We start from the raw sequence: 15612 nt of genomic DNA on the forward strand, positions 1-15612 counted from the left end.
CAAACCTGAAGCCGAAAAATGGTCTCTGTGTGATCAATGTCATCAGTTCCAATATATTTCTTCCTAGGGGCTTCTGGAGAATGCTTGGTAAATCAGAACTCTGCAGTTTCCCATGAAAACTGAGCCCTTCTCCAGGTTGTCATGAGTCTCTTCCTGATGGAGTAACTTGGAAATCAATATATAAAATAACCTTGCTCAAGCTTCACCATAACTGAAGCACCAAAAACACCCGTGATATGTGCTTGTAAAGCATGGTCATTCTGTACATGCCGGACATCCTAAGATGCCGGCAGGAGGGCTCAGAAAGCCTGAACAAGCATGGTGATACTAGAGCAACTGTGAGGGACCTGGTATCTTAATGGCTATGAACTTTATTTTGACTTTATTTGCAGTCTGAATAGCTTTTACATGTAAATATTTTGCCTTATCCTATTTTTTCTTTTCCTTTCTTGCATAAATAATTGACCCCATAAATCAGTTTCAGCAAATAGCATAATTTTTTATTCTATATATTTTTAAACATGTTTATTTTATTTGAAATGATTTATCTTGGCAACTGATACACTGACCAGAAAATCAAGACATCTGGTGACTTATGCCTCGGTCAATCACCACCTAATTTTGTGACCTTAGCCTAGTAACCATACACTCTCCAGGTCTAGGTGGTGGTAATCCAGAAAGCTCTGAGTATCAGTCATGCCTTTACAAAGAGCATGAGAATGGTGTTAGGCCTGGTTCTTCTGGTTTAAAAGTGCCACATCTCTGTGTGGTGACCCTACTCCTCTTGTTGTGTCACTGGTCCCCAAGGACGTCCCAAGTTCCATGCTTTACTAGGCTCAGCATATGTACTTATGGCTATGATTTGCAACAGCAGAAAGATAGCACAATCGGCACAGGGCAGAGGTGCCTGGGGTGAAGTATAGAGGAAATGAGGCACAAGCTCTTAAGAGTTCTCTCCAAGTGGAGTCACACAGGGTCCATTTGGTTCCCCTCGCAATGAGTTGTGACAGCATGAGTAAATGTCAACCAGGGAAGCCCATTAGAAACTGTGTCCGTGGTTTTTGTTGGGGGCAGGGGGTGCTCCTTAAGATAGCCTCTACATGGCAGGTACCAACATTCCAGACTCCCAGAAGGAAAGCAGGTGCACATCATGAAGCACATGTTTGTACAAAGAGTTAAAGCATGGTGGGCCATTCTTATCAGTTCTCAGAATGGTGGGAACCCTTCCACAATCCAAATTCCCAAATGCCAGCAAAGAGCCAACCTTGCAAACAGGCCTTTTTGAAGATGGCAGTCTCAGGCCTGCTGTGTTAAATCTTTTCTGCACACCTGTCCATAGCTGAATGGCAGAGATTAGTGCCCAACACAAGCAACTTCAAACAGGACACAAGGAGGCCACTTACTTAGGAAATAGTGCCAAAAGGCTCAACCCATCATTAGTGCCAAAAGCACTGACCCACAGACAGTCGATAATCAACCAACCACAGGATACTTACAAACTTTGGAAACACTGTTCTCACTTTGCTCTTTTTCATTCAACAGTATATCACTATGACATTCTATGTCAGATTCAACGTTTTATTTAGCAGTTCAATTGTACTTCCTCTAGCATAGATACAATTTATTTTACCATCCATCATTGATATGCATTTTTCTTACTACTTTTTAAATACTTAAAAGAAGGGAAATGAAAGTATTTCAGAATCCATCTTACTTATTATAGGTATTTTCTACACATTTAGTAAATTGGAAACTCTTTTCTCCACATGTCTAGCCTGTGACCCAAACAACAAACGCCTTCGTCAAATCAAGGACCAGATTCTAACAGACTCGAGGTACAATCCCAAGATCCTCTTTCAATTGCTGTTGGATACTGCACAATTTGAGTTTATACTCAAAGAGGTAAAAATACTGAATAAGTGACCACCAAAATCTTTTCTTAATGCTTAATTTTTTTTTTTTAGCAGTTAGGATTTTTGTACCTGTGTCTTTGATTCAAGCTAAAGATTCTAGCTGTCTGAGATAATTCTTATATTCGAAGGATGAGATTAAACATTTAACAGGCATTTAGTCTCTACTGTTATTTAGGGATACAGTGATGGGGAAAAAATGCCCCAGATTATGGAGGTTATGGTCTAATGAGGAATGTGGATAGTAAACAGAGAATTACACAAATGAAAATGTAAATAAAAGCTGAGGTGTATGCTCTAAAGGAAAGGAACATAGTTCTCCACCTAAAAGAAAGGATCCTGTCCTAGCTTTCATGACTTCCCTGAGAAGGGCAGCAGGAGCTTTTGAAGGACGTTGAGAAAGGGACCTGCCAGAGTTAGCTAAGACAGAGATGGGGAGCATGATGGAGACCATTGCACAGGGAAGACGGACTCTGTCTCAGTCCCCTCAGGGAAGGGAGAGCCTGGCCAGTTCAGGCCTGAAAGATCAGCAGGCTGGAGGGGGGAGAACACAACAGAAAGGTGTTAGGAAGTGAGGTTGACAGGTGGGCAGGAGCCAGCCAGTGCTGGGCCTTGCAGGATAGTCGTCTTCATCTTAAAAGCCATGAAAACCTATTGGAAAGGCCTAAATAAGGTGGCAGTTTGCATTTAAACAAACTTGACCTAAGGACTTTAAGGGATTTGAGTTCACAAAAGGAAATTCTGTGCTGGTTTTACTCCTTAAAAAGCCTCCATGGGCATAATTGGGCTTCGCTGGTGGCTCAGATGGTAAAGAATCTGCTTGCAATACAGGGGACCTGGGTTTGATCCCTGGGTTATGAAGATCCCCTGGAGGAGGGCACGGCAATCCACTCGAGTATTCTTACCTGGAGAATCAGAGGGGCCTGATGAGCTACAGTTCATGGGGTTGCAAACAGTTAGACACGACTGAGCGACTAAGCACAGCACATGGGCATGATAAGAATGGCAGACACCTGGGGGTGTCCAGGTTCTACAGAAACTTTGGGAGTTTGGATCAGGTGGCCTTTGGAACTAGCTGCAGACCTTGAAGCTCATTCAGAACCAACACTCACTTTGCCTTAATTAGTCTGAGAGCCACCATCTGAGAGATGGTCTAGCTTTTTTACCCCACAATTTGTAAGTATTGATGCTTAAGAGATGGCATCAGAATGATGTTGATTTTAGGTACCTATTTTTATAATAAACTGGGTTTGACTCAGGCTTTCTTAGTAAACTGCCTAAGCTGGATTTTTCTCTTAAAATCAGTAAATCTCGTCTGTCTCTTCAATAGATGTTCAAGCAAATGCTTTCAGAAAAGCAGGCCAAATGGGAGCATTACAAGAAGGAGGGCTCAGAGCGGATGATGGAGCTTGCTGATGTCTTTTCAGGAGTCAAACCTCTAACCAGAGTGGAGAAAAATGGTAATTGCTGGAGAGGAAACATCAGTGTGTTTGAAATGTGTACACAGTTTATTAGAAACCAGCAGAGTAAAAAGTCATTATTGTGATGTTACTGTGTGCCGGGGTGTTGTTGATGAAGATCAGAAGTTTAGTTTTGGCTGCTCTAGCCTGGTGCTCCCTTGGGAAATCTCATATTCTCTCTCAACTTCAGGTTTCTTACATATGATATAAGAAATTGGGGGCTAAACTGGGGCTTAGAGTCATAATCCTCCACCTACCACCACAGTATACAAAGCTAGTGCCTTTAGTGTGTCATTTTATTTGCATTGGGGGAGGTAATAACTTTCATCATCCTCTCAGAAGGATACTTCTCCCAAGAATATTAATAACCACTAAATAGATGATACCTAGGAGTCTTGTGTGCCAATCCTGTTTGCTTCTTCTTATCTGACGCACTTGCCATCTAGTGGCACAATAGGGGACATGCACACTGTTTTGAAACAACGTGTGTGTCTATGTGTGTCTTTGTGTGTGTGTGTCTGTCTCAATCCCTCAGTCTTTGCAGCCCCATGGACTGTAGCCTGCCAGGCTCCTCGGTCCATGGGATTTTCCAGGAAAGAATACTGGAATGGGCTGCCATTTCCTACTCCAGGGGATCTTCCTGACTCAGGGATTGAACCTGGCTCCTGCATTGGCAGGTGGGTTCTTTGCCATTGTGCCACCTGAGAAGCCCAACATAGCCACAGCTTAGGTTTAACTTTGACGATTTTGATCTTGCTTTTTTAGGAAATTATACCTATAGGAAAATTGTGCTATCTCTTCAAACTATTGTATAGATAGGATCCTTTCAAATTGCCCCTGAAAGACCATTCTGAGTTTTAAGGTGACAAACTATTTTTTCTTAGCCTTGTTTTAACTGTCAAATTTATTTCTGATAAAGTTAATTATATAGTAGAATTGGTTAATAGTATAGGTTTTTATTTAAAAGTGTAACTCTGCTATTCATAGTCAGTATAAACTTATGATTACCGTATTTGGCTCTTGTTGATTTATTTGATGCTGAATGGTCAATCCAAAATATATTTCCAAATTATGTTATTATTCCTACTGAAGCTTCCCTGGTGACTCAGATGGTAAAGAATCTGCCTGCAGTGCAGGAGACCTGGCTTCGATCCCTTGGTCAGGAAGATCCCAAGAAGCAGGAAATGGCAACTGACTCCAGTATTCTTCCCTGAAAAACTTCATGGACAGAGGAGCCTAGCAGGCTACAGTCCATGGGGTCATGAAGATTGAGCAACTGAATTCACACACGCAGTTGTTTCAAAGCAGTCTGCAGGTCCCCTCTTGTGCCACTAGATGGCAGGTGTGTCAGTGAAGAAGACCCAATCAGGATTGGAACACAAGACTCTTAGATATCATCTGTGTTAGTGGTTATTAATTTTCTTAGGAGAAGTAGCCTTCTGAGAAGATCATGAAAGTTATTCCCTCCTATTGAAAAAAGTTGACCAGTTTTTGATGAAATGATATAAATTGGCAACAGGTTTCACAGATCACCATATTGTATCTTAAAAAAACAAAGAACCTCCAGTACCAATCTAACCAGATAAGTTGTCTAAAATCAGGCACATTTATCTCTATTCTAGTCTCTTTTCAGTTCAGTCATTCAATTGTGTCCAATTGTGTCCGACTCTCTGCGACCCCATGAATTGCAGCACGCCAGGCCTCCCTGTCCATCACCAACTCCTGGAGTTCACTCAAACTTATGTCCATTGAGTTGGTGATGGCATCCAGCCATCTCATCCTCTGTCATCCCCTTCTCCTCCTGCCCCCAATCCCTCCCAGCATCAGACTCTTTTCCAATGAGTCAACTCTTCGCATGAGGTGGCCAAAGTATTGGAGTTTCAGCTTTAGCATCAGTCCTTCCAAAGAACACCCAGGACTGATCTCCTTTAGAATGGACTGGTTGGATCTCCTTGCAGTCCAAGGGACTCTCAAGAGTCTTCTCCAACACCACAGTTCAAAAGCATCAATTCTTCAGCGCTCAGCTTTCTTCACAGTCCAACTCTCACATCCATACATAACCACTGGAAAAACCATAGCCTTGAGTAGACGGACCTTTGTTGGCAAAGTAATGTCTTTGCTTTTCAATATGCTATCTAGGTTCGTCATAACTTTCCTTCCAAGGAGTAAGCATCTTTTAATTTCATGGCTGCAGGTTCTTATAAATACAAGCATTGTTTCAAAGATCGTTCAAAACAATATACTCTACTTTTTCTGGCTGTATAGCATATTTCAGTTTAGGAAGTACTTTGACAAATACTTCTTGTTTGATCCTTACAACCCTGTGAGATAAACATCTTTATCCTTATTTTATGTATACAAGAGACCAAAGCTTTAAAAAGTAATCACTAGCCAAAAGTAACAAAGGTACAAAGCCTGGATCTCAACCATCACCTCAGACTCCAAATTCTTTGTATTTTCTTCTATAGCATAGCTGTCCTTTGGTCCTACCAAAAAAACAAAGTTTAAACTTGCAACTAGTTTTCTTCATGTCAGTTTTTTTATTAGAGTGTAATTTCTTTACAGTGTTGTGTTCGTTTATGCTATACAACAAAGTGAATCAGCTATGTGTATCCCTATATCCCCTCCCTCTGTGACCTCCCTCCCACTCTATGTCAAATCTTTTTTTTTTTTTAATACTTTTATGTACTTATTTTTGACTATGCTGGGTCTTCGTTGCTGCTCATGCTTTTCTCTAGTTTGGCAAGTGGAGGCTACGCTCTAGTATGTGTGGCACATGGGCTTAGTTGCTCAGTATGTGGGATCCTTGCGGATCAAGGGTCAAACCCACATCTCCAGCATTGGCAGGTGGATCCTTAACCACTGAGCAACCAGGGAACCCAGATGTCAGTTCTTAAAATAACTTAGATTATAAGCTTTTAAGTGCTTTTATTGAAATGAAATTATCCCATTGATGACACACAAAAAACCTTCAGCTTTTTTAACTTGGTGAGGTGAGAAGAGCAAAGGCTTTAACTCTGAACAGTTTGCATACCCTGGCTATTTCATTAAGTGACTCTAAGCCACAGAGACTCTTAATATCTCCAGGTATCGGCATTCTTATCTGAGAAATGGCTTTTAATTCCACTCGATAGATTTTTGTGAAGGTAAGATGAAACGAAGCTTAAACCCTTGCCTGATACACTGACGGTCTCAGAGCATGTTAACAGTACTCACCATCTCTGCCTTAAGAAATGCCAACTGGTTTGTGAGTGCAAATGGCACCCCCTAATCCATTCAGACTCCCCACAGCTCACCACTCACACGTCACTCTCCTACACGTTGGTCCCACTTTGCCCTCCAAAATGTGCCATTGGCCCTTTTGCCCCAAAGTTTCTGCTGTATCTGTCTCTCTATCTAGGGACAGTTAATCCCTCGCTCTGCCCCTGCAGACCTTCACCCATCCTCCCAGCTCTGTGAAAATCCTGCAGTTCCTCCCCGACTCCTCCCCTCCCCCACTGCCATCTTTGCACACGTCAGTTTACATGTACCCTTTCTGCCAGGTGTTATAAACTCTGTGTAGAAAGTTTCATCGCTTTTACTAGGTCCATGCCTCAGGCATTTTTGTTGTTAGAATTTGGAGAATTCCTGAGAACAGTTGATAGATACATAGTGAAAGCTTTGTAAGAACTGGACTTGGGAAAGATGATTAAAGCCATAGCCACTGCTACGGTTGTTCTGGGATTTCAGTAGTCTTTTCTTGTTTCTATATTAATAGAAAATCTTCAAGCTTGGTTCAGAGAGATTTCAAAACAAATATTATCACTAAATTATGATGATTCTACCGCCGCGGGCAGAAAAACTGTGCAGCTAATACAGGCTTTGGAAGAGGTAAGGAAGGTCTTTAAATGACAGTTCTTGGATCATGAACCATATGTTTGACCTACACAGCAGTCCTGGAAACATATTTAAGAGACTGTTTCATCAGAAGTAAAAGCAGTGTAAGTGAATATGTTCACTGTTGCATACAGTGCCCTAAAATTGGGAAAATAACTAAATGATAATAATAAAGAGAATGGTAGAGAAATTTATGATATTTCAACTTGCAGAAACATGTATGTAGTCTTGAAAAACTAATCATGAAGACAGTATAGAGACATTGGGAAAACTATGATAAGGAGGTGAACGCAAAAGCAAATTTCCATTGTATGCACCATTTTTAGGTTTGTAAAAAATGTGTGCCTTGGGGGAAAAGCTAGAAGAAGATACAGAAAAATAAAAATAGTTGTATAATGATCATATGCTTAAAAATAATGTGTTTTCTTTTCTGGAAAAGAAAAGTTTGTTTTTTATCTACTGAAAAATAATCGTCAAAAGACAATCTTACTTCCACACTCTTAAAACTTGTATGTTTAACCAGGAAAGTAAACAAAAGCATCAGAACAATAAGCATATACTCTTATTATCTAAAAACAAAAATCATCCATCCTCACCTGGAACCCTGTCCAAGTAATATGTATGCATTCATCCTTTTCTTATAAGCTCTTTCTTATTTTTGCAAGGGTTTTAGGCTGGCCACTATTACGGCAGCACAGTATAATGCTCCACTGTTAGCATGCCAGTTTCCATAACCATTCCAGAACAATTGCTCACTTGTGCTGTTTCTATTTCGGTTGTTTTTGGATTTTCTAGTCGATAGTACAACTATAAACAGTGTTATAAATCTGGGTGCTTTTTCTCTTTTGCATTATTTCTTTTGGCATGTAGCCCATGCCCATTGAATTATACACTTTAAAATGTCAGAACACTGTGGAATCATTATTTATTAAAATTCATCAAAAGAACTTAAAAATGAACAAGTGCCCACTCCTTGGTTGTGGCATGACTTATATTGTTTTTTAGCAAGCCAGCAAATCTGCAGAATTAGAATTTTCCAGTATATGTTTATTGATACAGAAGTGGAAACTGGGAGTATTTGCTTATTATGTTATATATGTACAGAATAAGAAATAACGGAACATTTTTTAATTCTAGAAATACATGTATTGTTTTCTGACTTGGCTTGTACATTTCTGAAATTATATTTTGAAATTAAAATTTTGCCAAGAATGTTAGTTAAGTAGTGTGCTTTATTTGAAGTGTTTTCAAAGAACAATGAGCACCATGCAGGCTGTTCAGAAGTTTAAAATCCAGTGTGTTTATGCACCTCAGGTTCAAGAATTTCACCAGCTCGAATCAAATCTGCAAGTGTGTCAGTTTCTTGCTGATACGCGCAAGTTTCTCCACCAAATGATCCGAACCATTAACATCAAAGAGGAGGTCCTGATCACAATGCAGATCATCGGGGACCTTTCTTTTGCTTGGCAGTTGATTGACAGGTAATGTGGGCAGCCTGACGCCAGTCCCTGGTGGGAGCCACTGTGGGCACCATCTTACCACTGGTATCTTTTTGCAGTTTCACGGCTATCATGCAGGAGAGCATAAGGGTGAGCCCATCCATGGTCACTAAGCTCAGAGCCACGTTCCTTAAGGTAAGCAAGGAGCAGGAAGATCACATGGGCAGTTTCTGAGCAAGCGTTCACCTTCATTTTTACCTCATTCATTCATTCAGTCCAAGATCTCATTCTTTCAGAAAGTTGGACAATTTTAAGTATTTTTATAGACTGAAAGCTTTTAGCAGATTTTTCATGAGAGTGTAGTTGGCAAAAGATGTAAGAAATAAAGTTTAAATTCAAAATAGATGTTGGGATGTCTTACAAAAATTGTTTTTAATGAAATTGATTTTTTATTATTTTTACCGAGATACTAAAAAATGTACATCCTTTATTCCCTAGACATGAATAAAATCCTTTTACTTCCTCACTTAAAAAAATTCTTGTTGAGCTTCTGCTATATTCTAAGATCTCCTCTAAAGATTAGGGAAGGGGACTTCCTTGGTGATTCAGTGGTTAAGACTCCAAGCTTCCAATGCAGGGGACATGGGTTCAATCCCTGGTCAGGGAACTAAGATCTCACATGCCACATGGTTCAGCCAAGAAATAAAATTAAAAAATAAAAAGATTAGGTAATAATGGTAAACAAAACAGGCATGGATTGACCCTTCTCTCAAGGTAATTTCGTTTAGTGATAAATGAACAAATAATTTACTCAATGTCTTCTGATGAAATTACCATATATATTAAGTCTGAGAGGCAATTTCATATTTTAACATTTCTGTGACTGAGATGGGTTGTAGATGATGGCATATCATAATTTAGTTGTCAGCATGTGGTGTTTTTTTGTTGTTGTATTTTTGAGCAGTGCATCAAATCATGGCACTTCTTACAAGCCATGTCATCTTAGATTAGACTCAATGTGTAGTCCGTCAATCAGAACGTCCGGTCTCCATAGAGAAGTAGCTGCCTTCTGTAGTTCAGTGGCTCAAACTTGAGCATGTAGGATAATCACCTGGAAGACGTGTCACAGCCCAGATTGCTGGGCCCCACCCCCGGAGCTTCTGATGAAGTATACCTATGTGAGGCTTGAGAATCAGCATCTCTAACAAGATCTCAGGTGATGCTGATGCTACTGGTCCAGCGACCACAACTTGAGAGCCGCTGCCGTAGCAGATACCTGTCATTTTACATTATATCCTTGTCAGAAACTGTGAACTGATGAAGTTTAGTCTTTGTTGCTGTCTTTTGAGCAAAGCCTAGGAGCTTCATTGTGTGTTACTGCTTCAAGAAAGAGATTTATAGGACTTTTTGAAACAGAGAAACAGTGGTGTCTTATTTTCCTTCCAGCTTGCCTCTGCCCTTGACCTGCCCCTTCTCCGTATTAATCAAGCAAATAGCCCTGACCTTCTCAGCGTGTCTCAATATTATTCTGGTGAATTGGTGTCCTATGTGAGAAAGGTAAGAAATGCATCAAGGTGATACTTATTTTAATGGCAAACTAACTGCTGTTTTAAATACAGGCAATGGCACCCCGCTCCAGTACTCTTGCCTGGAAAATCCCATGGACGGAGGAGCTGGTAGGCTGCAGTCCATGGGGTCGCTAAGAGTCGAACACGACTGAGCGACTTCACCTTCACTTTTTACTTTCATGCATTGGAGAAGGAAATGGCAACCCACTCCAGTGTTCTTGCCTGGAGAATCCCAGGGACAGGGGAGCCTGGTGGGCTGCCATCTGTGGGGTCGCACAGAGTCAGACACGACTGAAGCAACTTATCAGTAGCAGTAGCAACTGCTATTTTAAATACAAATGATGTGCTTGGGGCCCTGAATAAAGTACACCTGTTATTCCTTTCCCTTACGCCTTTTTTTTTTTTTATTAAAGTGTACTTAATTTATGATGTATTAGCTTCAAGTATGCAGCAAAGTGATTTGGTTGTACATATATACATAGATTATTACAAGACCATGCTCTGTAGTAGGTCCTTGTTGTTTATCTGTTGTATACATAGTAGTTATATATACTTTTCCTTAATTCTTAATTTGATTCCTGAAATTTTCCATACCTGAAAATAAATTTATTCTTACTGGTACTGTGGGTGTGCAGATACGTTTTTACTTTCAAAGAACTTTTATACTTATTTTTTAAATGCTGATAGTATTAACCCCCATTTTATAGGTGTAGAGATTGAGAAACATAGATCTTGGTAGCTTCTTCAAAGTCACAGTTGGTAACTGTGACTAATTGGAACTTAAAGTTTTCAGGAGAATTTTGGTCCTTGTTTCAATAACCTATGGTGTAACTTAAAGCCACAAAATGGCACCCCACTCCAGTACTCTTGCCTGGAAAATCCCATGGACGGAGGAGCCTGGTAGGCTGCAGTCCATGGGGTTGCTAAGAGTCAGACACGACTGAGCGACTTCACTTTCACTTTTCACTTTCATGCATTGGAGACGGAAATGGCAACCCACTCCAGTGTTCTCACCTGGAGAATCCCAGGGACGGGGGACCTTACGGGCTGCCATCTCTGGGGTCGCACAGAGTTGGACACGACTGAAGCGACTTAGCAGCAGCAGTAGCAGAGCCACACAGGCCTGGATTCAAAATTGTCCTGTGTCATGTACTAGCTGAGGGCTCTACAGCAATGTTACTTAACATCTCTGAATCTCAGCTTTTGAAAAATTTATAATGTGGGAGTGATACATCTTTTACAGCATTTCTAGGAGACTTCGCTTTATCTTGCCGGGGTCCAGCCCTGGTGGATCCAGGGTGATTCGAAGGTGGGGACGGAGTCGGCGTCCTTGGAAAAATACATATTTAATTACAGAGATATAGAGAGATTAGAAACGGATAGTGTAGTAGGAAAATTAGTGGAGAAAAAGAGGCTGAATAACTTGGTTTACATGGAATAGCATCCATGCTCCAGATGGGAATTCAGCCAGAAAAACGGGGAGCAAGAAAGAAACGACATGGGGGAATCAGTCTTTCCAAAAACTGATCCCATTTCTTTATTTTTGGGTTTGCTTATATACCTTTTGTTACACATAGGGATGAATACAGAGTCACGCGGGGGTCAGCAGTCCTGACCTTATCAAAATCAGGTGCTTCACATAAAAAGATCTTAGGGATTTTAAATCATCTTCTGGCCATGAGACCTGCTGACATTTTATGATCCTTTCTTTCTGATAACCAAAAAAACTTATGTCTTCCAAGGGTTTTTTTTCTTAAACCAGGCACCACCCTCCAAACAAAGTTGCATTCCTATAGGATGAAGGTGTAGTAAGTTACAATCAAGAGAGGAATTTATTTAACCCAAGGTTAACATGATTAATCTTAAAGGTTAATACTTATTTCTCCTATATGCTTTAAGGCTAATACTTATTTCTCCTATATGCTAGTTATAGTCATTATAAGGGCAGGGAACATGGAGATTTAGCAGCAAACATCAACCTAACAAATGAAAATCCTTTCACCAATGTTCCCCTTAAGATCTATTTAGTCTTAAGATAGTGATAAATTTACATTTTTACATAGCAAGGACACAGTGATTTATAACAAAGTACAGTGATCTATTACAGAAGAGAAAATTCATTAACTCAAAAAGTCTAGTATTGCTAACCTTAAAAACTACTATATTTCCTTTTCTATATTCCAAATACGTTGATTAATATATTCCCAGGTGCCTAAGGATATGGAGGCCTGGCGGCAATCATTGACTCAACAATGAGAAAAGCCCTATGCTAATTAAGACTCTCAAAATACTCCAAAACTCTCTGTGCTATTTATGGTTGAGAGGTAATAAGCAATCATGTGCATAGTGGCAGGAGTATGGATAATCTTGTCACACCCAGGGCAGGGAATTAGCAGCAACTATTGGCACAACAAATGAAAAAACCCTTCACCAATATAATTCCTAACCAACCCACTATACTAATAATTTCCAACTCTCCAAAAGAATTTGCCCGAAGAGGTGGCAAGAATACACGGAAGAACTATACAAAAAAGATCTTCACAACCCAGATAATCATGATGGTGTGATCACTAATCTAGAGCCAGACATCTTGAAAAGTGAAGTCAGGTGGGCCTTGGAAAGCATCACTACGAACAAAGCCAGTGGAGGTGATGGAATTCCAGTAGAGCTGTTTCAAATCCTGAAAGATGATGCTGTGAAAGTGTTGCACTCAATATGCCAGCAAATTTGGAAAACTCAGCAGTGGCCACAGGACTGGAAAAGGTCAGTTTTCATTCCAATCCCAAAGAAAGGCAATGCCAAATAATGCTCAAACTACCTCACAATTGCACTCATCTTACATGCTAGTAAAGTAATGCTCAAAATTCTCCAAGCCAGGCTTCAGCAATATGTGAACCGTGAACTCCCTGATGTTCAAGCTGGTTTTAGAAAAGGCAGAGGAACCAGAGATCAAATTGTCAACATCTGCTGGATAATGGAAAAAGCAAGAGAGTTCCAGAAAAACACCTATTTCTGCTTTATTGACTATGCCAAAGGCTTTGACTGTGTAGATCACAATAAACTGTGGAAAATTCTGAGAGAGATGGGAATACCAGACCACCTGACCTGCCTCTTCAGAAATCTGTATGCAGGTCAGGAAGCAACAGTTAGAACTGGACATAGAACAACAGACTGGTTCCAAATAGGAAAAGGAGTGCGTCAAGGCTGTATGTTGTCACCCTGCTTATTTAACTTCTATGCAGAGTACATCATGAGAAACGCTGGAGTGGAAGAGGCACAAGCTGGAATCAAGATTGCCGGGAGAAATATCAGTCACCTCAGATATGCAGATGACACCACCCTTATGGCAGAAAGTGAAGAGGAGCTAAAAAACCTCTTGATGAAAGTGAAAGAGGAGAGCGAAAAAGTTGGCTTAAAGCTCAACATTCAGAAAACGAAGATCATGGCATCTGGTCCCATCACTTCATGGGAAATAGATGGGGAAACAGTGGAAACAGTGTCAGACTTCATTTTTTTGGGCTCCAAAAAAACTGCAGATGGTGATTGCAGCCATGAAATTAAAAGATGCTAACTCCTTGGAAGAAAAGTTATGACCAACCTAGATAGCATATTCAAAAGCAGAGACATTACTTTGCCGACTAAGGTCTGTCTAATCAAGGCTATGGTTTTTCCTGTGATCATGTATGGATGTGAGAGTTGGACTATGAAGAAGGCTGAGTGCCGAAGAATTGATGCTTTTGAACTATGGTGTTGGAGAAGACTCTTGAGAGTCCCTTGGACTGCAAAGAGATCCAACCAGTCCATTCTGAAGGAGATCAACCCTGGGATTTCTTTGGTAGGAATGATGCTGAAGCCAAAACTCTAATACTTTGGCCACCTCATGCGAAGAGTTGACTCATCAGAAAAGACCCTGATGCTGGGAGGGATTGGGGGCATGAGGAGAAGGGGACGACCGAGGATGAGATGGCTGAATGGCATCACGGACTCGATGGACGTGAGTCTGAGTGAACTCTGGGAGGTGGTGATGGACAGGGAGGCCTGGCGTGCTGCGATTCATGGGGTCGCAAAGAGTCGGACATGACTGAGCGGCTGAACTCAACTCAACTGAAGTCTAAAACATCTCGTGCCTCTCAGGTTGGGAGGCTGTAAACAATCACATGTGGCCAGACGAACCTATACAGGCGGGCTAGATAACCTTCAGGGGAGTCCGTAAGCTGAAACACTCTTGTCTGGCCCAGGAATTTTTATTGCCTTGGAGCTGCACGCTTACTCCTTCTCCGAGAGAAATGGTTATGGGGGAGAGCCCCCTGTAAAGCCAGGGGTGTAGGTGAGAGCATAAAACAGACTCTGGTTTTGGGGTAGATACTCGGGAACAGGGGGTTTCCTGAGGCTTGATCACGCCTTTGCGTATGCCAAGCCTCCTTCCTCATGACCTTTGCCATGGGCGGAGTTCCTCACGCTGGCTCCCGGCATTTCCCCCTTTTTTGTTTTTTTAAAATAATCAGGTGCAACTCAGTCGAGAGCTTCTGAATGCTCTACCGAAGAATCCTGACAATACAAGGAAGAATGATTAAAAGAAGTAAGATTAGAGCACCAACAGCACCATAACTGAAGACATTAGACAGATTGTTTTTTTCCAGAAATAAAGTTAGAGAAGGTGTGGAAAAAGTCATCAGTGGCTCCAGCAGCAGTAAAATCCAAACGAGAGTGTTCCAAGGTCTGTATCTGATTATGAAGTTTTCCTAAGTCCAGGCCAATATCAGAGCTGTTCCAAACACCTGAAGTATGATTTTTAACTTTTTCCCACTCATAATCTGTGAGCAGTTTGTGTTTGAAGGAACGTAGCCCTGTGCCTGGGAGCAGTTACTAAAAGAATGCTTGTGAGAGCCCCCCAGCACCCTTTCCTGCAGATTAATAAATGGACACCCTTTTTACTGTTGTCCTGCCATCTGTCAAACTAAGGAAGAGAAAATAGGAGGTTCACTTGTTTTTCCTCTTTTCCCTTTCACTAAAGGTGTTGCAGATTATTCCAGAAAGCATGTTTACTTCCCTTCTAAAGATCATAAAGCTTCAGACTCACGATATCATTGAAGTGCCCACCCGGCTGGACAAAGACAAGCTGAGGGACTACGCTCAGCTCGGCCCGCGATATGAGGTGGTGTGTCCCTTTAACATCTGCCTTTTGATGTTTAACCCCCATGAAATAGCACAACTCTGCGTATCCCCAAGACCCCCGGATCAGTTCTGATTTATTTTTCTGCTCGCTCAATGGTAACCAGGTTTTGTTATTTTAGTGCAGGCTTACCTTCATTCTTTACAGTGTCCTGGTATCATTCAGGGCCCCACCTGCCTGAATGTT

General features: G+C 41.1%; 1 protein-coding gene across 2 annotated transcripts in view; it reads left to right on the top strand.

Moving 5' to 3' along the window:
• The window catches only part of WASHC5 (WASH complex subunit 5), a 56132-nt gene that overhangs the window by 16987 nt on the left and 23533 nt on the right, over nucleotides 1–15612 (top strand). For both annotated transcript variants that reach the window (XM_069599882.1, XM_069599883.1), the window contains exons 10-16: nucleotides 1775–1902; nucleotides 3241–3370; nucleotides 7128–7240; nucleotides 8561–8727; nucleotides 8805–8880; nucleotides 10132–10242; nucleotides 15268–15408. In XM_069599882.1, coding sequence (XP_069455983.1) covers nucleotides 1775–1902; nucleotides 3241–3370; nucleotides 7128–7240; nucleotides 8561–8727; nucleotides 8805–8880; nucleotides 10132–10242; nucleotides 15268–15408 — 866 coding nt within the window. The remainder of the gene's footprint in view (nucleotides 1–1774; nucleotides 1903–3240; nucleotides 3371–7127; nucleotides 7241–8560; nucleotides 8728–8804; nucleotides 8881–10131; nucleotides 10243–15267; nucleotides 15409–15612) is intronic.

The sequence above is a fragment of the Ovis canadensis genome, chromosome 9 (genome assembly GCF_042477335.2).
Source record: "Ovis canadensis isolate MfBH-ARS-UI-01 breed Bighorn chromosome 9, ARS-UI_OviCan_v2, whole genome shotgun sequence".
NCBI lineage: Eukaryota > Metazoa > Chordata > Mammalia > Artiodactyla > Bovidae > Ovis > Ovis canadensis.